General features: G+C 41.0%; 1 protein-coding gene across 1 annotated transcript; it reads right to left on the reverse strand.

Annotated features, from left to right (window-relative positions):
• Window positions 1-17163: 17163 nt before the first annotated feature.
• On the reverse strand, window positions 17164-18461 carry Scgb1b2 (secretoglobin, family 1B, member 2). The gene is made up of 3 exons (NM_020563.3): window positions 18382-18461; window positions 18075-18262; window positions 17164-17314 (listed from the first exon to the last, which is right to left on the reverse strand). Exons 1-3 carry the CDS (start codon window positions 18443-18445, stop codon window positions 17285-17287), a joined length of 282 nt encoding a protein of 93 aa, NP_065588.1. The 5' UTR covers window positions 18446-18461; the 3' UTR covers window positions 17164-17284.
• Between the last annotated feature and the right edge of the window lie 3451 nt (window positions 18462-21912).

A 21912-nucleotide genomic window follows, 5' to 3' on the forward strand; every position in this document is an offset into this window, starting at 1 on the left:
CACTTCTGTGTTTGCTAGGCCCCGACATAGTCTCACAAGAGACAGCTATATCACGGTCCTTTCAGCAAATGCTTGCTAGAGTATGCAATGGTGTCATCGTTTGGAGGCAAATTATGGGATGGATCCCTGGATATGGCAGTCTCTAGATGGTCCATCCTTTTGTCTCAGCTCCAAACTTTGTCTCTGTAACTCCTTCCATGGGTGATTGTTTCCAATTCTAAGAAGGGGCAAAGTGTCCACACTGGTCTTTGTTCTTCTTCAGTTTCATGTGTTTTACAAGTTGTCTCATATATCTCGGGTATACTAAGTTTCTGGGCTAATATCCACTTATCAGTGAGTACATATCATTTGAGTTCTTTTGTGATTATGTTACCTCACTCAGGATGATGCTTTCCAGGTCAAATCATTTGCCTAGGAATTTCATAAATTCATTTTTTTTAATAGCTGAGTAGTACTCCATTGTGTAAATGTACCACATTTTTGGCATCCATTCCTCTGTTGAGGGGCATCTGGGTTTTTTCCAGCTTCTGGCTATTATAAATAAGGCTGCTATGAACATAGTGGAGCATGTGTCTTTCTTACCGGTTGGGAAATCTTCTGGATATATGCCCAGGAGAGGTATTGCTGGATCTTCCGGTAGTACTATGTCCAATTTTCTGAGGAACCGCCAGACTGATTTTCAGAGTGGTGGTACTAGCTTGCAATCCCACCAACAATAAAGGAGTGTTCCTCTTTCTCCACATCCTCGCCAGCATCTGCTGTCACCTGAATTTTTGATCTTAGCCATTCTGACTGGTGTGAGATGGAATCTTAGGGTTGTTTTGATTTGCATTTCTCTGATGATTAAGGATTTTGAACATTTTTTCAGGTGTTTCTCAGCCACTCAGTATTCCTCAGGTGAGAATTCTTTGTTTAGCTCTGAGCCCCACTTTTTAATGGGGTTATTTGATTTTCTGGAGTCCACCTTCTTGAGTTCTTTATATATATTGGATATTAGTTCCCTATCTGATTTAGGATAGGTAAAGATCCTTTCCCAATCTGTTGGTGGCCTTTTTGTCTTATTGACAGTGTCTTTTGCCTTGCAGAAACTTTGCAGTTTCATGAGGTCCCATTTGTCAATTCTCGATCTTACAGCACAAGCCACTGCTGTTCTATTCAGGAATTTTCCCCCTGTGCCCATATCTTCCAGACTTTTCTCCACTTTCTCCTCTATAAGTTTCAATGTCTCTAGTTTTATGTGGAGTTCCTTGATCCACTTAGATTTGACCATAGTACAAGGAGATATCAATGGATCGATTCACATTCTTCTACATGATAACCACCAGTTGTGCCAGCACTATTTATTGAAAATGCTGTCTTTCTTCCACTGGATGGTTTTAGGTCTCTTGTCGAAGATCAAATGACCATAGGTGTGTGGGTTCATCTCTGGGTCTTCAATTCTATTCCATTGGTCTACTTGTCTGTCACTATACTGGTACCATTCAGTTTTTACCACAATTTCTCTGTAGTAAAGTTTTAAGTCAGGCATGATGATTCCACCAGAGGTTCTTTTATCCTTGCGAAGAGTTTTCTATCCTAGGTTTTTTACTATTCTAGATAAATTTGCAGATTGCTCTTTCTAATTCGTTGAAGAATTGAGTTGGAATTTTGATGGTGATTGCATTGAATCTGTAGATTGCTTTTGGCAAGATAGCCATTTTTACAATGTTGATCCTGACAATCCATGAGCATGGGAGATCTTTCCATCTTCTGAGATCTTTTTTAATTTATTTCTTCAGAGACTTGAAGTTCTTATCATACAGATCTTTCACTTCCTAAGTTAGAGTCATGCCAAGGTATTTTATATTATTCGTGACTATTGAGAAGGGTGTTGTTTCCCTAATTTCTTTCTCAGCCTGTTTATTCTTTGTGTAGAGAAAGACCATTGACTTGTTTGAGTCAATTTTATATCCAGCTACTTCACCGAAGGTGTTTATCAGGTTTAGGAGTTCTCTGGTGGAATTTTTAGGGTCACTTATATCATCTGCAAAGAGTGATATTTTGACTTCGTCTTTTGCAATTTGTATCCCCTTGATCTCCTTTTGTTGTCGAATTGCTCTGGCTAGGACTTCAAGTACTATGTTGAAGAGGTAGGGAGAAAGTGCGCAGCTTTTTCTAGTCCCTGAATTTAGTAGGATTGCTTCCAGCTTCTAACCATTTACTTTGATGTTGGCTACTGGTTTGCTGTAGATTGCTTTTTATCATGTTTAGTTATGGGTCTTGAATTCCTGATCTTTCCAAGACTTTTATCATGAATGGGTGTTGGATCTTGTCAAATGTTTTCTCTGCATCTAACGAGATGATCATGTGGTTTTTGTCTTTGAGTTTTTTTATATTGTGGACTACATTGATGGATTTCCATATATTAAACCACCCCTGCATCCCTGGAATACAACCTACTTGGTCAGGATGGATGATTGCTTTAATGTGATCTTGGATTTGGTTAGCGAGAATTTAATTGAGTATTTTTGCATCAATATTCATAAGAGAAATTGGTCTGAAGTTCTCTATCTTTTTTTTTTTTTTTAATTAGGTATTTAGCTCATTTACATTTCCAATGCTATACCAAAAGTCCCCCTTACCCACCCACCCCCACTCCCCTACCCACCCACTCCCCCCCTTTGGCCCTGGCGTTCCCCTGTACCGGGGCACACAAAGTCTGCGTGTCCAATGGGCCTCTCTTTCCAGTGATGGCCGACTAGGCCATCTTTTGATACATATGCAGCTAGAGTCAAGAGCTCAGGGGTACTGGTTAGTTCATAATGTTGTTCCACCTATAGGGTTGAAGATCCCTTTAGCTCCTTGGGTACTTTCTCTAGCTCCTCCATTGGGAGCCCTGTGATCCATCCATTAGCTGACTGTGAGCATCCACTTCTGTGTTTGCTAGGCCCCGGCATAGTCTCGCAAGAGACAGCTACATCTGGGTCCTTTCAGTAAAATCTTGCTAGTGTATGCAATGGTGTCAGCATTTGGAAGCTGATTATGGGGTGGATCCCTGGATATGGCAGTCTCTACATGGTCCATCCTTTCATCTCAGCTCCATACTTTGTTTCTGTAACTCCTTCCATGGGTGTTTTGTTCCCACTTCTAAGGAGGGGCATAGTGTCCACACTTCAGTCTTCATTTTTCTTGAGTTTCATGTGTTTAGGAAATTGTATCTTATATCGTGGGTATCCTAGGTTTTGGGCTAGTATCCACTTATCAGTGAGTACATATTGTGTGAGTTCCTTTGTGATTGTGTTACCTCACTCAGGATGATGCTCTCCAGGTCCATCCATTTGGCTAGGAATTTCATAAATTCATTCTTTTTAATAGCTGAGTAGTACTCCATTGTGTAGATGTACCACATTTTCTGTATCCATTCCTCTGTTGAGGGGCATCTGGGTTCTTTCCAGTTTCTGGCTATTATAAATAAGGCTGCTATGAACATAGTGGAGCATGTGTCCTTCTTACCAGTTGGGGCTTCTTCTGGATATATGCCCAGGAGAGGTATTGCTGGATCTTCCGGTAGTACTATGTCCAATTTTCTGAGGAACCGCCAGACTGATTTCCAGAGTGGTTGTACAAGCCTGCAATCCCACCAACAATGGAGGAGTGTTCCTCTTTCTCCACATCCTCGCCAGCATCTGCTGTCACCTGAATTTTTGATCTTAGCCATTCTCACTGGTGTGAGGTGGAATCTCAGGGTTGTTTTGATTTGCATTTCCCTGATGATTAAGGATGTTGAACATTTTTTCAGGTGCTTCTCTGCCATTCGGTATTCCTCAGGTGAGAATTCTTTGTTCAGTTCTGAGCCCCATTTTTTAAGGGGGTTATTTGATTTTCTGAGGTCCACCTTCTTGAGTTCTTTATATATGTTGGATATTAGTCCCCTATCTGATTTAGGATAGGTAAAGATCCTTTCCCAGTCTGTTGGTGTTCTTTTTGTCTTATAGACAGTGTCTTTTGCCTTGCAGAAACTTTGGAGTTTCATTAGGTCCCATTTGTCAATTCTCGATCTTACAGCACAAGCCATTGCTGTTCTGTTCAGGAATTTTTCCCCTGTGCCCATATCTTCAAGGCTTTTCCCCACTTTCTCCTCTATAAGTTTCAGTGTCTCTGGTTTTATGTGAAGTTCCTTGATCCACTTAGATTTGACCTTAGTACAAGGAGATAAGTATGGATCGATTCGCATTCTTCTACATGATAACAACCAGTTGTGCCAGCACCAATTGTTGAAAATGCTGTCTTTCTTCCACTGGATGGTTTTGGCTCCCTTGTCGAAGATCAAGTGACCATAGGTGTGTGGGTTCATTTCTGGGTCTTCAATTCTATTCCATTGGTCCACTTGTCTGTCTCTATACCAGTACCATGCAGTTTTTATCACAATTGCTCTGTAGTAAAGCTTTAGGTCAGGCATGGTGATTCCACCAGAGGTTCTTTTATCCTTGAGAAGAGTTTTTGCTATCCTCGGTTTTTTGTTATTCCAGATGAATTTGCAAATTGCTCCTTCTAATTCGTTGAAGAATTGAGTTGGAATTTTAATGGGGATTGCATTGAATCTGTAGATTGCTTTTGGCAAGATAGCCATTTTTACAATGTTGGTCCTGCCAATCCATGAGCATGGGAGATCTTTCCATCTTCTGAGATCTTCTTTAATTTCTTTCTTCAGGGACTTGAAGTTTTTATCATACAGATCTTTCACTTCCTTCGTTAGAGTCACGCCGAGATATTTTATATTATTTGTGGCTATTGAGAAGGGTGTTGTTTCCCTAATTTCTTTCTCAGCCTGTTTATTCTTTGTGTAGAGAAAGGCCATTGACTTGTTTTAGTTAATTTTATATCCAGCTACTTCACCGAAGCTGTTTATCAGGTTTAGGAGTTCTCTGTTGGAATTTTTAGGGTCACTTATATATACTATCATATCATCTGCAAAAAGTGATATTTTGACTTCCTCTTTTCCAATTTGTATCCCCTTGATCTCCTTTTGTTGTCGAATTGCTCTGGCTAGGACTTCAAGTACTATGTTGAAGAGGTAGGGAGAAAGTGCGCAGCTTTTTCTAGTCCCTGAATTTAGTAGGATTGCTTCCAGCTTCTAACCATTTACTTTGATGTTGGCTACTGGTTTGCTGTAGATTGCTTTTTATCATGTTTAGTTATGGGTCTTGAATTCCTGATCTTTCCAAGACTTTTATCATGAATGGGTGTTGGATCTTGTCAAATGTTTTCTCTGCATCTAACGAGATGATCATGTGGTTTTTGTCTTTGAGTTTTTTTATATTGTGGACTACATTGATGGATTTCCATATATTAAACCACCCCTGCATCCCTGGAATACAACCTACTTGGTCAGGATGGATGATTGCTTTAATGTGATCTTGGATTTGGTTAGCGAGAATTTAATTGAGTATTTTTGCATCAATATTCATAAGAGAAATTGGTCTGAAGTTCTCTATCTTTGTTGGGTCTTTTTGTGGTTTAGGTATCAGAGTAATTGTGGCTTCATAGAATGAGTTGGGTAGAGTATATTCTACTTCTATTTTGTGGAATAGTTTGTGCAGAACTTGAATTAGCTCTTCTTTGCAGGACTGATAGCACTCTGCACTAAACCCATCTGGTCCTGGGCTCTGTTTGGTTGGGAGAGTATTAATGACTGCTTCTATTTCTTTAGGGGATATAGGACTGTTTAGATCCTTAACGTGATCCTGATTTAACTTTGGTACCTGGTATCTTTCTAGAAATTTGTCCATTTCATCCAGGTTTTCCAGTTTTGTTGAGTATAGCCTTTTGTAGAAGGATCTGATGGTGTTTTGGATTTCTTCAGGATCTGTTGTTATGTCTCCCTTTTCATTACTGATTTTGTTAATTAGGATGCTGTTCCTTTGCCCTTTAGTGAGTCTAGCTAAGGGTTTATCTATCTTGTTGATTTTCTCGAAGAACCAACTCCTCGTTTGGTTAATTCTTTGTATAGTTCTTCTTGTTTCCACTTGGTTGATTTCGCTCTTGTTTTTGATTATTTCCTGCCATCTACTCCTCTTGGGTGAATTTGCTTCCTTTTTTTCTAGAGCTTTTAGATGTGTTGTCAAGCTGCTAGTGTTTGCTCTCTCTAGTTTCGTTTTGGAGGCACACAGAGCTATGAGTTTCTCTCTTAGAAATGCTTTCATTGTGACCCATGGGTTTGTGTATGTTGTGGCTTCATTTTCATTAAACTTTAAGAAGTCTTTAATTTCTTTCTTTATTCCTTCCTTGACCAAGGTATCATAGAGAAGAGTGTTGTTCAGTTTCCACGTAAATGTTGGCTTTCCATTTTTTATGTTTTTATTGAAGATCAGTCTTAGGCCATGGTGGTCTGATAGGATGCATAGGACAATTTCAATATTTTTGTATCTGTTGAGGCCTGTTTTGTGACCAATTATATGGTCAATTTTGGAGAAGGTACCATGAGGTGCTGAGAAGAAGTTATATCCTTTTGTTTTAGGGTAAATGTTCTGTAGATATCTGTTAAGTCCATTTGTTTTATAACTTCTGTAAGTTTCACTGTGTCCCTGTTTAGTTTCTGTTTCCATGATATGTCCATTGATGAAAGTGGTGTGTTGAATTCTCCCGCTATTATTGTGTGAGGTGCAATGTGTGTTTTGAGCTTTTCTAAAGTGTCTTTAATGAATGTGGGTGCCCTTGCATTTGGAGCATAGATATTCAGAATTGATAGTTCCTCTTGGAGGATTTTACCTTTGATGAGTATGAAGTGTCCCTGCTTGTCTTTTTTGATAACTTTGGGTTGGAAGTTGATTTTACTCGATTTTAGAATGGCTACTCCAGTTTGTTTCTTCAGACCAATTGCTTGGAAAATTGTTTTCCAGCCTTTCACTCTGAGGTAGTGTCTGTCTTTTTCCCTGAGATGGGTTTCCTGTAAGCAGCAGAAGGTTGGGTCCTGTTTGTGTAGTCAGTATGTTAGTCTATGTCTTTTTAGTAGGGAATTGAGTCCATTGATATTAAGAGATATTAAGGAAAAGTAATTGTTTCTTCCTTTTATTTTTGTTGTTAGAGTTGGCATTCTGTTCTTGTGGCTGTCTTCTTTTTGGTTTGTTGAGGGATTACTTTTTTGCTTTTTCTAGGGCGTGATTTCCGTCCCTGTATTGGTTTTTTTTTTCTGTCATTATTCTTTGAAGGGCTGGATTCGTGGAAAGATAATGTGTGAATTTGGTTTTGTCGTGGAATACTTTGGTATTCTATGGTAATTGAGAGTTTTGCCTGGTTATAGTAGCCTGGGCTGGTATTTGTGTTCTCTTAATGTCTGTATTACATCTGTCCAGGCTCTTCTGGCTTTTATAGTCTCTGGTGAAAAGTCTGGTGTAATTCTGATAGTCCTGCCTATATATGTTACTTGACCTTTCTCCCTTACTGCTTTTAATATTCTATCTTTATTTAGTGCATTTTTTGTTGTGATTATTATGTGTCGGGAGGAATTTCTTTTCTGGTCCAGTCTATTTGGAGTTCTGTAGGCTTCTTGTATGTTCATGGGCATGTCATTCTTTAGGTTTGGGAAGTTTTCTTCTATAATCTTTTTGAAGATATTTGCTGGCCCTTTAAATTGAAAATCTTCATTCTTATCAACTCCTATTATCCTTAGGTTTGGTCTTCTCATTGTGTCCTGGATTTCCTGGATGTTTTGAGTTAGGATCTTTTTGCGTTTTGTATTTTCTTTGATTGTTGTGCCGATGTTCTTTATGGAATCTTCTGCACCTGAGATTCTCTCTTCGATCTCTTTTTGGTTGCTGATGCTGGCATCTATGGTTCCAGATTTCTTTCCTAGCGTTTCTATCTCCAGCGTTGTCTCACTTTGGGTTCTCTTTATTGTGTCTACTTCCCTTTTTATGTCTTGGATGGTTTTATTCAATTCCATCACCTCTTTGGTCGTGTTTTCCTGCAATTCTTTAAGGAATTTTTGTGTTTCCTCTTAAAGGTCTTCTACCTGTTTAGCTGTGTTCTCCTGTATTTCTTTAAGTGAGTTATTAAAGTCCTTCTTGATGTTCTCTACCATCATCATGAGATATGCTTTTAAATCCGGGTCTTGTTTTTCGGGTGTTTTTGGGTGCCCAGGACTAGGTGGGGTGGGAGTGCTGCGTTCTGATGATGGTGAGTGGTCTTGATTTCTGTTAGTAGGATTCTTACATTTGCCTTTTGCCATCTGGTAATCTCTGAAGCTTGTTGTTATATTTGTCTCTGGTTAGATCTTGTTCCTCAGCTGACTCTGTTAGCCTCTATCAGCAGACTTGGGAGACTAGCTCTCTACTTAGTTTCAGTGGTCAGAGTATTCTCTGCAGGCAAGCTCTCTTCTTGCAAGGAAAGTGCTCAGATATCTGGTGTTCGAACCTGCCTCCTGGCAGAAGTTGTGCTCCACTTACCAGATGTCTTAAGATCCCGTGGAGGGTCCTGTGAGGATCTTGGGGGTGTCCGCAAATTCCGTGTGCAAGGAACCCCGGTGCTGGAGTGGACCAGAAGGGACTTGTGACCCTGATCAGGCCGGGTTATCTGTTTCCCTAGTTAACGCAGTCTCAGGTCCGGAGCCATTGGATTGGAGCAGATGCTGTGTTCCACTCACCAGAGGTCTTAGGATCCCATGGGGGATCCTGTGTGGGTCCTTGCGGGTGTCAGAGACTCCACTGGCAAGGCACCCCGGTGCTAGAGTGGACCAGAAGGGCTGAATAGTTCTTTCTGTTTCCACTTGGTTAAATTCAATCCTAAGTTTGATTATTACCTGCCATCTACTCCTCTTGGGTGAATTTGCTTCCTTTCTTTCTAGAGCTTCTAAGTTTGATTTCAGGCTGCTAGTGTATGCTCTCTCTATATTATTTTTGGAGGCACTCAGAGTTATGAGTTTTCCTCTTAGGAATGCTTACAGTGTGTCCCATAAGTTTGGGTATATTGTGGCTTTATTTTCATTAATTCTAAAACGTCTTTAATATCTTTCTTTATTTATTCCTTTACCACATTATCATTGGGTAGAGTTGTTTGGTTTCCCCATGAATGTTGGATTTCTATTATTTATATTTTTATTGAAGATCAGCCTCAGTCCGTGGTGCTCTGATAGGATGCATGGGATAATTTCATTATTTTTGTATCTGTTGAGGCCTGTTTTTGACCGATAATGTGGTCAGTTTTGGAGGAGGTACCATGAGGTGCTGAGAAGAAGGTATATCCTTTTTTTTTAGGATAAAGTGTTCTGTAGATACCTGTTAAATCCATTTCTTTCATAACTTCTGTTAATTTCAATATGTGTCTGTTTACTTTCTGTTTCCAGGATCTGTCCATTGATGAGAGTCGGGTATTGAAGTCTCCCACTATTATTATGTGAGGTGCAGTGTGTGCTTTGAGCTTTACTAAAGTTTCTTTAATGAATGTGGCTGCCCTTGCATTTGGAGCATAGATATTCAGAATTGAGAGTTCATCTTGGTAGATTTACCTTTGCTGTATGTGAAGTGCCCTTTCTTCTCTTTTTCAATAACTTTGAGTTGGAAGTCAATTTTCTTCAATATTAGAATGGGTACTTCAAGTTGTTTCTTTGGATAATTTCCTTGGAAATTTGTTTTCCAGCCTTTCACTCTGAGGTAGTGTCTGTTTTTTTCCCTTACGTGGGTTTTCTGTAAGCAGCAAAATGTTGGGTCCTGTTTGTGTGGCCAGTCGTTTAGTCTATGTCTTTTTTTGAGGGGGGAGGGTAGGTTCATTAATATTAAGAGATATTAAGGAAAAGTAATTGTTGCTTCCTGTTATTTTTGTTGTAAGAGTTGGGATTCTATTCTTGCCGCTGTCTTCATTTAGGTTTGTTGAAGGATTACTTTCTTGCTTTTTCTAGGGTATAGTTTCTGTCCTTGTGTTGGTGTTTTCCCTTCATTATCCTTTGAAAGCCTGGATTCGTAGAAAAATATTGTGTGAATTTGGTTTTATCATGGAATACCTTGGTTTCTCCATCTAGGGTGATTGAGAGTTTTGTTGGGTATAGTAGCCTGGGCTGGCATTTGTGTTCTCTTAGGGTATGTACAACATCTGCCCAGCATCTTCTGGCTTTCATAGTCTCTGGTGAGAATTCTGGTATAATTTTAATAGGCCTGCCTTTATATGTTACTTGACCTTTTTCCCTTATTGCTTTTAATATTCTGTCTTTATTTAGTGCATTTGTTGCTTTCATTATTATGTGTTTGGAGTAATTTCTTTTCTGGTCCAGTGTATTTGGAGTTCTGTAGGCTTCTTGTATGTTCATAGGCATCTCTTTCTTTAGGTTTGGGAAGTTTTCTTCTATAATTTTGTTGAAGATATTTGCTGGCTCTTTAAGTTTAAAGTCTTCATTCTCATCTACTCCTATTATCTGTAGGTTTGGTCTTCTCATTGTGTCCTGGCTTTCTTGGATGTTTTGAGTTAGGATCTTTTTTGCATTTTGCATTTTCCTTGATTGTTGTGCCTATGTTCTCTATGGAGTCGTCTGCACCTGAGATTCTCTCTTCCATCTCTTGTATTCTGTTGCTGATGCTCGCATCTATGGTTCCTGATTTCTTTCCTAGGGTTTCTATCTCCAGAGTTGTCTCTTTTTGCGTTTTCTTTATTGTTTCTACTTCCCTTTTTAGGTCTTGGATGGTTTTGTTCAATTCTATCACCTGTTCGGTTGTGTTTTCCTGTAATTTTTAAAGGGATTTTCATGCTTCCTCTTTAAGGACTTCTACCTACTTAGCAGTGTTTTCCTGTTATTTTCTTAGGAATTTTTGTGCTTCCTTTTAAAAGCCTTCTGCCTGTTTAGCTGTGTTATCCTGTATTTCTTTAAGTGAGTTATTAATTTCCTTCTTAAAATCCTCTACCAGCATCATGAGATATGATTTTAAATCTGAATCATGCTTTTCAGGTATTTTGGAGTATCCATTATTCTCTGTGGTGGTCATACTGGGTTCTGATGATGCCCAGTGGTCTTGGTTTCTCTTAGTAACATTCTTACACTTGCCTTTGTCATCTGTTAATCTCTGGCATTAGTTGTTTTAGCTGTCTCTGGCTGGAGCTTGTTCCTCCTGTGATTCTGTTAGCCTCTGTCAGCACTCATGGGAGTCCAACTTTCTCCTGAGTCTCAGTGGTCAGAGTACTCTCTGCAGGCCATCTCTGGTCTGCCGGGGAAGATGTGCAGATGTCTGGAGCTCAGAACTGCTTCCTGGCTGAAGATGAGGGCCTGAAATGGGGCCTGTCCCAGAAGCTATGTTGCTTCTGCAGTCCGCAGGCTCTCCTGTGCAGACTGGTATCTAAGGGACCTGGGATACAAGATGGCTCTCTCACCTGCTCCTGTGGTCAGACACATTTTTCTGAGTCTGATTTATGTACTGGTAAAATGTGACATGCATGTGCATTAGACTCATGCAAACCATGAAGAAGAAAAATTTCCCATATGCAGAAAATGTGTGAAACTAGAGATTACACTGACTCTGGCAAACTGTTTTATCTGTCTAGACTGCTGACTCATTTGTAAATTAGGCTTTTGCAATTTTGTCTCTCTTATTTTTTAGTTAATTTATGTTAATATATTGGTGTTTTTCCTGTATGCATGTAGATGCACCATTTGATGGTGGGTACCTGTGGAGGTCAGAAGAAGCCATCAGATCCCCTGAAACTGTAGTTACATTTGAAATAGTATTTGGTGCTCTTCTAATTAAGGTCTATCAATTTTGGGATAACATTCTGAAACTTGGTGCAAGATTGAGGACTCCCTTCTTTGGAAGGTCTTTCCTTTCCTTGACCTTGTCTTGAGAATTCAAACCTCACCCATACCTCTACTTGCAGAATTACACATAGACTCAGTTAAGATTGCAAGTTTAGCTTCCTTCAGGTAAGAATCCATTCATCTAGCACCTGAGATTCCTGAAATTATTTCCCATGCAATGAGGTAATTTGGTACCTTCAACCTTTTACCACTGACCTTTTCCCATCCTTGGTGTTTCTGCCCACCCTCTCATAAACCTAAGAAAGCCTTAAATCACCCCAAGCAATGCCAATCTATCTCCTGGTATTTTTCCATTATCAAAGATACTCACAGGGCTTCTGAATACCTCAGTCTGTCACATCTGCTTCTTTTGCTCTTGTGAACCAATATCAGCCTAAATACCCAAGGGCAGAGAGAGTCAAAGTCAGGTATCATGTATTATGTTTTATTAGGTCAACTTTATAACAGGTTGTGAGCTCCCATTCGGGAGCTGGAAACCAGCCTGGGTCTTCTCAAGCTGTATTTAATGCTGTAATCCATTGAGCCATCTCTTTAACTACATAAAGTGAGCTTTTTAGGGATTACTATTTTTTTTAAGTCATGGTGCACTGTTGTCCAGGGTGGCCTCAGACCTGCCATGTAGCTAAGGATGACTTTGAACTTCTGATCTTCTTGTCTTTTCCTCCACGTGCTGATTACTCAGGTGTATGCCACCATTGCAGTTTTATGCAGTGCTGAGCATCCAAACCAGGGCCTTTTGCATGCCAGGCAAGCACTCTATACACATAGCTATATTTCTAGCCCAAGAGTTAAATCACACACATATATGTTAAATATATTTATGTAATAAATTATATTACAATTTATTTTATATTATAACATAACATGGTATATTTATTACAAATTATAAATGAGAGTTAAATTATACACACACACACACACACACACACACACACACACACACACATATATATATATATATATATATAATTTCAGGCGTTATCTGCCCCAAAACATAAAGTAGCGTGAATGTCCATATACATTTTAGGGCTTTCCTTTTTCTGAGTGTCACCCAGTAATTCAGGGGGTTCTAGAGCAGCTCATCTCAATATCTGTCAATACACAGGTGGCATTTGCCATTTTCTTCTACTTCCTGAGGATGCTGACCCATTTGTATAATCCACTATCATGGCTGCTTTTGCAAAGTTGGAAGAGGATGCATAGGGCTAAAGCTTACCCAGCAACAGAAGTAGAGCTCCAGCAATGGATTCTCTCTAGCACAGGAAATTTTCTATGGAAAAAAAATTTATCGTTCTAAGGCAACTTCCAAAACATTCAAGAAAAATAATGATCTTGTAGGATGTGGCTGACAAGTAGGAACTGAGTTAGGCTTATAAGAAGCTATTGTGGAACACCAGGTCTTTTCCAGCTGTAACTTCAATGTTTCATGTCTCTTTGAAACTTTCCATACAAAGTCACCTCATTAGAGGTGCCCATTAGGGGCAGTATTAGGAGATGGGGCTTTTGGGATGTGAGAAGGGTCCACTGTAACTTTCATTAGTTATTTTGTGAGTTCTTCTTTCTTCTACCCTTTCCATCCTCTTTCTTCCACCATTTCAACCTCCTAACACTAGATGGGAGGTTTTATTTTTTTATTTTTTTATTTGCACAGAGGGGAACTAGAAGAAAATAGATCCTAGAATACAGTCAGAGGTCAGAAAGGGGCAACATAATCATTAGACTACATCTTGCTAATTTGGGCACTGAGTTCCTTGGGGGGCAAGTTTGATCTTTGCTCTCAAGATATCTAATTTTATTTTGCTCTTTCAATTTTGCACCTGACTACTTAAAAGACCATGACCAACAACAATCAACCAACCACCCATCCCAGGGCCATAACATTCATATAACCACCAAAAGGTCCCGATAATTCTACATATCACAAATAACAGAAACTATACACAGCTGGCAAAATTATTCCTGTAGTAGAGCATGAAGCAAATAATAGTCAGCCACTGTGGAAAATCTGAAACCCCCTCATATCCTATACCTGGGATTAAAACAAATCCATATTCCCATATATCTCTGTGTTTTTTTCCAAGAAACCAAAATTCCAAAATTCTCATGACATTTCCTATATCTGTTTTATGCCAGTAATTGTGCTGTGTTTAGCAGGTTATTATAAACAGAGACATTTCCACTGAAATAAGCACTTTTTTGGTTTACTGACCAAGGTTTTCAGAAGACTTCTCCTACTCAATTCAAATCTTTATGAGTTTTGTTGGCATCCAAATTTTTTCATTTCCTGAAAATATAAAAACAAATCTCTGTCCCCAGTGCAAAACTTTTGTGGAATTTCATTCTGATGTTAACACATCCTTCCTGTATATAGGATGGTTTTATTCCACAATCTTGTCTATAACTTATTGTCTCTAGGATGTTGTTGTTCCTTTCTCATCACCATTCAAAAAATGTAAACTTAGTGTAGCACTATTTATTTTATGCCCAGGGACAGAGTACCCTTTCAGAAAGGAAAGAGAGCAGAATGTCTGCTCTTTCCCATTTAACCAGTTTTTGTTTCTCAGACCCCCCATTTCCACCAGCAATTTTTCCAGTTGCACAATCATTCCCTCAATCTTTCTTGACACAGGTTTAGGACGACAAAAAAGACAAACAGAAAATCCTATTTGGGAGTTGATTGGGAGATACTCCAGTAGTTGTGGCTGCAATAAGTTTTTAGTGCTATCTTGAAAAAAAATTCCATCCCTTTATCCCTTTATCCCCTGCTTTTTTCTCTACTGCATTTGAAATCACATTCCCATGCTGCCTTAGCTCCATGGTGGGCCTCACTTTTCTTTGCTATTTTATGGGTTCTACTTTATTTTACTCTTTTCCCCTCATCTTCCTCCAATGTTTCAACCCCATAATACTAGAGTCGAGAAAAAAAAGGTGAGAGAAAAGAAGACATCCCCAAATAAAGTAAGGGGTTTAAATGGGATGATATATTTTGTCTACTTCCCGTTGATTGGGTGTGTCTATTTCCTTGAAGCAAGTTTTTCCTTGTGGGAGAAGTTTGAGCTCCTACTATGTTTCCTGGTCTTATACACTCATTTGTGCCAAGTGAGTATTCTTTGTGGACACTAGGTTCATAACACTGATAAAATTGTTGTGAGTTTGCTCAAGATATTATAAGAGATGCTGAAGAAGTGAGTGAGTGCCTTTAATCCAAGCACTCATGAGGCAAACACATGTGAATCCTAGTGAGTTCAAGGCCAGCATGGTCTACACAGCAAGTTCCAGGCTAGCAAGGACAATATAGTGAAAATATCTCAAAAGAAGAAAGTATGGGAGAGAAAAAAAGAAGGGAAGAAAAGAGTATGAAGAACAGGAAGAACAGGAGGAGGAGGAAGAAGAGGGGGGAGGAAGAGGAAGACGAAGGGGGAGAAGGAAGAGGATGAAGAAGGAAGAGGAGGAAGAAGAAGAGTAGGAAGAAGAAGAGGAGGAAGAGGAAGAAGAGGAAGAAGAAATTTAAATGAATGGGTTGTAGTGGTACATTTCTTAAATCCTAGAACAAAGGGGCAGAAACAGGCAGATCTCTCCACTTTTGAGCACAGCCTAATATATTTAGTGAGTTCCTGTCTCAAGCAAATCAAAGATTAGAATGGAAAACATCAAATAAGATCAGGAATGAAGGCAAGAACATCACTTCCATCCCAATAGTCAAAGAATCACAAGTGAGGATAAACACCTTTCTATGATGGAAATGAACACTGGCTAATCAAGTGCATTAGGACAATATTTCTCTAGTGTTAAATTCTTTCAATGAATGGAGTAAGGAAGCTTTCTTCTAAACTGTCTCAGGGAGACAAGAGTTACCTCACCCAACAATAAACTTATTTGCAGACGAATACCCTACATGGAAGTATACATAAAAAAAACCGTTAGCATTTTAGGAAATCCCAGCCAACCAAGTAGAGCTGTGCACCAGATGGAGAAACTCTGGTTTTTTTTTAATCTGTAGAGAGAAGCATGGTAGAATAGACTCCTCTGACTTACATGTGTCGTGAGGATTGTTAGGTCACAGCATTTTCATAGTCCCTAGAGCACCCTTAGCTCCCAGAAAGCAGGATACCTCCCTCAGAAGCAAGCTCTGGCTAAACAGTGGTAAGTTGGAGGCCTGGGTCACAGACGTCAGGCCTCAGTCTATGCAAGATGGCCTCCTAATGTACTGTTTGGTTTGAATCTGGTTCCTTGTGTCCCCTAAGAGTTCCTGTGCTGGAAAATTAGTTCCCATCATAGGGTCTCAAGATATGATGTGATGGAGAAGCAGGAGACAACTGGAAAGGTGATTAGGTCTCTAGGGTGTTGCTAGGGAAGGAACACATGCTATAGACTGGCTGAGTACTGGAGACAACCCACTTGGCCATGTGATTAGTTCTATTTTCAGTCTCTCTGCTGGTGACGGGATCCTCAACCGAGGCTAAAAAATGAGGCTGCAGGACTGTGGACCTGCAGCCTTCAAAATGATTAGTTTTTCTTTATAAAGACCCAGCCATAGTTATCTTATCCCAGCCTTATGAAAAAGAATAATACACTTACTGCTTTCAGAGCATACTCTATAATTAGAAAGTCTGCACCTGTTGGGCCTTCCATGAGCCTCTGCATCATGAGGAACCTATATATATTCTTCTGCATATGCCTGGTATGTGAGCCTCAGACCCATGTAAGGACATGGCTCATTGATGGAGCAGTAAGGCACATGGCCTTAGGACTGGCCACTGGGCAACTATTTGGTGACTGGTGTGGGAAATAACTTCCTGCCCCGTCCACAGAGAAGAGCCACAGGACAGGTCCTAAAGCCCTAGAACCCTGGATTCTCACTCCATGTAACATCCAGTGGGGAAGTAACTGGGTTCAGAACTGGGTAGTTGATATTAGGATCAACTGAGTTCTGGTTCATGCCAGGTCCCATACTGATTTCCAGGCTGAACTTCTCTTCACCTTGAGGGGCAGGAAGCCTCACAATAGCCTTTGATGTTGGTACTTTTATTTTTGTCTTCTAGATTTGACACACTGTGATACACAGACACTGCCTAACTTGCTCAGGTATGAAACAATGGGAAGCAGGGCCAGATTCTGCAATTTAGAGCCTGTTTGGACCTCAAGAGACTCTTGGTGTCACTCGCCCTACTCAGTTCCATGTTGCTGGGGAGTTCGTATATGTGCCCTGTGGACCCCGTCCCATGAAGGTGAGAGATACTCTGGTATAGTGACTATTGTCTCTTAGCATTCTCTAATGCATTTTGGCAGCTCCACAATTGAGCGGTGGCACTTCAAAGTCCCACTGGTTGTCCCTGAAGTATCCTTCAACCTATTCACACCGAACCTTGAATCAAAAAATCCAGGCTCCCCTGTGCATTGCAAGGCTTTTATTGTTGGATTCCTGTTCTTAGACACCTGAGGGAATGGGTAGGGCTTGTTGCATCTATGTAGGTAATCAGGCAAGAGGCTTCCTTGAGAGCAAAGATGTAGCCATCAACATAACGGACTGGATTCTATTTTTTCCTGCAAACAGAAAGCCAAATGAGGCCTCAGAGGTAATGGAGACCTCATGCCCCACTGCCCATCCATTGAGACACCTCCTAGAAGGACCTGTAGCTCATTTGCAATTGCTCTTGTGTCTGATGAGGACCTCTTGAGACAAGCTTTGTAAAGAGCCTCCAATCCAGTCAGATTGGAGGCGTCACCTTGTGAGACACCATAGGTACAAGTGGGACAGAATGGGGAGGAGCTGGAAGGCCTCCATGTGCGCCTGTGGGAAGCTGGGGACCCACAAGAGAACTGATTCTTGTCACATGATGATGTCCTTCAGATATCTGCAGCTAAAGCAATGACTTATCCCACCAGTTTAAGACCAACAGGGGCTTCAATTTAATTCTACCATTGAATGTCCCAGGCCTGGATTTCACAGAACAGTCTTGGAAGTGCTGAGAACAGGAAAACAGATGAATATTTTGAGGCTGGAGTGGTAGTCTTGAAAAGTTAGGATAAAAGACCCAGGCTGAAGAGGGTTTTAGGCCCCAAGCTTGTGCAGCTAGACTCGGGAGGTTGTCAGGAAGGCTGATGGAGGCCAAACACAGCAGGGATCTAGTGTGGCTTGGCTGAGCTGAGCAGCCAGGCCCAGCTCAGGCAGCCTGAGAGTCCCTTTGTGCCCCATCCTCCTGACATCCTCAACCAGGTGTGTCACATTTCTGGATTCTCAGACAAGCTTCAGTGGTGGGTAGGAGCACAATTCCTGCCCCTAACCAGACACATAGAGACTCACGATAAAAGCAGCCGCATGTTCCTTGTTTTCCTTCGTCAACGTCCTATCGACACATATCTTGAGTTTTTCAGTATTTTCCAGTGTTTCAGGGTCATCTTTGTATTTCTCCACATAATTAACATACTCTTCTGGGGTCCCGAAAAGAAATAGATGAACATCCTCTTTTATAGCTGGACAAATGCCACAATCTGGAACACAAAGACAAGGTGATCCTCACTTGAAAGGCCTGCATCAGTATATCCCAGAGGATAGAGGATACGAGAGCCTGGAGAGCTTGCATCCCTGACCCCACCGCAGTAATACCCACCTCCCCCTGAAGTTAGGAGGAGCAGGGTAGCCCCGAGGATCACCAGAGCACCAGTGAGCTTCATGGTAATTTTGGCAGGTACTCCTACCCAGCTTGGTCCCATTTTATAACTGCCCTGGTCTGCTCAGTGGGCAGGGAGGAGCCCATGTCTGAGCCTCTCCAGGCCCCTACCAGGACACATTTTGAAACTTCCTGGGGGTGTGTGTTTGAGTTATTTGGAGATATGTATTTTGGCAAGATCCTGGTCAATATCCTGTCTCAGTTTGTTTCCCTTCTTAGTGATCTTCTTAAGGTCACTTGTCATTTGACAGCCAAAGGAATAGTAAGACTAGGGAAAGGATCAAACGGTCTCTAATCAGACCTCCAGAGTGAGACCCATGTGCCCTGTCACACTGGAAACCTCAATGTTTAATTAAGAACTTTACTCACAGTCAGTGTCTAGACAAGGTAGACTTCAGACCACTGACCATGTGACCCCTGCCCTGTCTTTGACTTGCCCCTATCTTCCATGTGCTTCATAGGTTCCATTGAACCAGTATCTTCAACCAAAGTTTCTACAGCTGTTGGAGGCATCCTTCAACTTGATTCTTTTGTTGGTGGGGGTTGTTTTTTTTGAATAGGATCTCTAAGCAAGGTCCAGGTTGTCCCAGAATAATGTAGGCCAGGTTGGCCTTGAACTCACAGAGGTCTTTGTTCCTCTATCCCATGTGCATGCTGGAGTTAAAGACAAGCACTGCCATATCTGCCTACACATGACCTATTCAAGCCCTGGTTGGGGATTTGTTTTTGTTTTGTTTTATTTATTTATTTATTTATTTATTTATTTTATTTTTAAATATTTTTATTAGGTATTTTTCTCATTTACATTTCCAATGCTATCCCAAAAGTCCCCCATAACCTCTCCTCCCCACTCCCCTACACACCCAATCCCACTTTTTGGCCCTGGCGTTCCCTGTACTGAGGCATATAAAGTTTGCACGACCAATGAGCCTCTCTTTCCACTGATGGCTGAATAGGCCATCTTTTGACACATATGCAGCTAGAGACAAGAGCTCCCGGGTACTGGTTAGTTCATATCGTTGTTCCACCTATAGGGTTGCAGATCCCTTTAGCTCCTTGGATACTTTCTCTAGCTCCTCCATTGGGGGCCCTGTGATCCATCCAATAGCTGACTGTGAGCATCCACTTCTGTGTTTGCTAGGCCCCAGCATAGTCTCACAAGAGAGAGCTATATCAGGGTCCTTTCAGCAAAATCTTGCTAGTGTATGCAATGGTGTCAGAGTTTGGAGGCTGTTTATGGGATGGATCCCTGGATATGGCAGTCTCTAGATGGTCCATTCTTTTGTCTCAGCTCCAAACTTTGTCTCTGTAACTCCTTCCATGGGTGTTTTGTTCCCAATTCTAAGAAGGGGCAAAGTGTCCACACTTTGGTCTTTCTTCTTCTTGAGTTTCATGCGTTTAGCAAATTGCATCTTATATCTTGGGTATTCTAAGTTTCTGGGCTAATATCCACTTATCAGTGAGTACATATCATTTGAGTTCTTTGTGATTGGGTTACCTCACTCAGGATGATGCCCTCCAGGTCCAACCATTTGCCTAGGAATTTCATAAATTCATTGTTTTAATAGCTGAGTAGTACTCCATTGTGTATATGTACCACATTTTTTGTATCCATTCCTCTGTTGAGGGGCATCTGGGTTCTTTCCAGCTTCTGGCTATTATAAATAAGGCTGCTATGAACATATTGGAGCATGTGTCCTTCTTACCAGTTGGGGCATCTTCTGGGTATATGCCCAGGAGAGGTATTGCTGGATCCTCTGGTAGTACTATGTCCAATTTTCTGAGGAACCGCCAGACTGATTTCCAGAGTGGTTGTACAAGCTTGCAATCCCACCAACAATGGAGGAGTGTTCCTCTTTCTCCACATCCTCGCCAGCATCTGCTGTCACCTGAATTTTTTTTTTTTTTTTCAGTTTTCTTATATTGGTTGAGTTTCTTTTTTTTTTTTATTAGGTATTTAGCTCATTTACATTTCCAATGCTATACCAAAAGTCCCCCTTACCCACCCACCCCCATTCCCCTACCCACCCACTCCCCCCCTTTGGCCCTGGCATTCCCCTGTACCGGGGCACACAAAGTCTGCGTGTCCAATGGGCCTCTCTTTCCAGTGATGGCCGACTAGGCCATCTTTTGATACATATGCAGCTAGAGTCAAGAGCTCAGGGGTACTGGTTAGTTCATAATGTTGTTCCACCTATAGGGTTGAAGATCCCTTTAGCTCCTTGGGTACTTTCTCTAGCTCCTCCATTGGGAGCCCTGTGATCCATCCATTAGCTGACTGTGAGCATCCACTTCTGTGTTTGCTAGGCCCCGGCATAGTCTCACAAGAGACAGCTACATCTGGGTCCTTTCAGTAAAATCTTGCTAGTGTATGCAATGGTGTCAGCATTTGGAAGCTGATTATGGGGTGGATCCCTGGATATGGCAGTCTCTACATGGTCCATCCTTTCATCTCAGCTCCATACTTTGTTTCTGTAACTCCTTCCATGGGTGTTTTGTTCCCACTTCTAAGGAGGGGCATAGTGTCCACACTTCAGTCTTCATTTTTCTTGAGTTTCATGTGTTTAGGAAATTGTATCTTATATCGTGGGTATCCTAGGTTTTGGGCTAGTATCCACTTATCAGTGAGTACATATTGTGTGAGTTCCTTTGTGATTGTGTTACCTCACTCAGGATGATGCTCTCCAGGTCCATCCATTTGGCTAGGAATTTCATAAATTCATTCTTTTTAATAGCTGAGTAGTACTCCATTGTGTAGATGTACCACATTTTCTGTATCCATTCCTCTGTTGAGGGGCATCTGGGTTCTTTCCAGTTTCTGGCTATTATAAATAAGGCTGCTATGAACATAGTGGAGCATGTGTCTTTCTTACCGGTTGGGAAATCTTCTGGATATATGCCCAGGAGAGGTATTGCTGGATCTTCCGGTAGTACTATGTCCAATTTTTTGAGGAACCACCAGACTGATTTCCAGAGTGGTTGTACAAGCTTGCAATCCCACCAACAATGGAGGAGTGTTCCTCTTTCTCCACATCCTCGCCAGCATCTGCTGTCACCTGAATTTTTGATCTTAGCCATTCTGACTGGTGTGCGATGGAATCTCAGGGTTGTTTTGATTTGCATTTCTCTGATGATTAAGGATGTTGAACATTTTTTCAGGTGTTTCTCAGCCTTTCGGTATTCCTCGGGTAAGAATTCTTTGTTCAGCTCTGAGCCCCATCTTTTAAGGGAGTTATTTGATTTTCTGGAGTCCACCCTCTTGAGTTCTTTATATATATTGGATATTAGTCCCCTATCTGATTTAAGATAGGTAAAGATCCTTTCCCAATCTGTTGGTGGTCTTTTTGTCTTATTGACGGTGTCTTTTGCCTTGCAGAAGCTTTGCAGTTTCATGAGGTCCCATTTGTCAATCCTTGATCTTACAGCACACGCCATTGCTGTTCTATTCAGGAATTTTTTCCCTGTGCCCAT

Source organism: Mus musculus, chromosome 7 (genome assembly GCF_000001635.26).
Source record: "Mus musculus strain C57BL/6J chromosome 7, GRCm38.p6 C57BL/6J".
Taxonomy (NCBI): Eukaryota; Metazoa; Chordata; class Mammalia; order Rodentia; family Muridae; genus Mus; species Mus musculus.

What these genes read in the sequence shown, in the direction of transcription:
- Scgb1b2 (NM_020563.3), bottom strand. Translation starts at nt 18,445, where the DNA reads ATGAAGCTCACTGGTGCTCTGGTGATCCTCGGGGCTACCCTGCTCCTC. An exon ending in CCTCCTAACTTCAGGGGGAG is followed by an intron (nt 18,263 to 18,381) that starts GTGGGTATTACT and finishes TTTGTGTTCCAG; the next exon opens with ATTGTGGCATTTGTCCAGCT. An exon ending in AACATGCGGCTGCTTTTATC is followed by an intron (nt 17,315 to 18,074) that starts GTGAGTCTCTAT and finishes TTCTGTTTGCAG; the next exon opens with GAAAAAATAGAATCCAGTCC.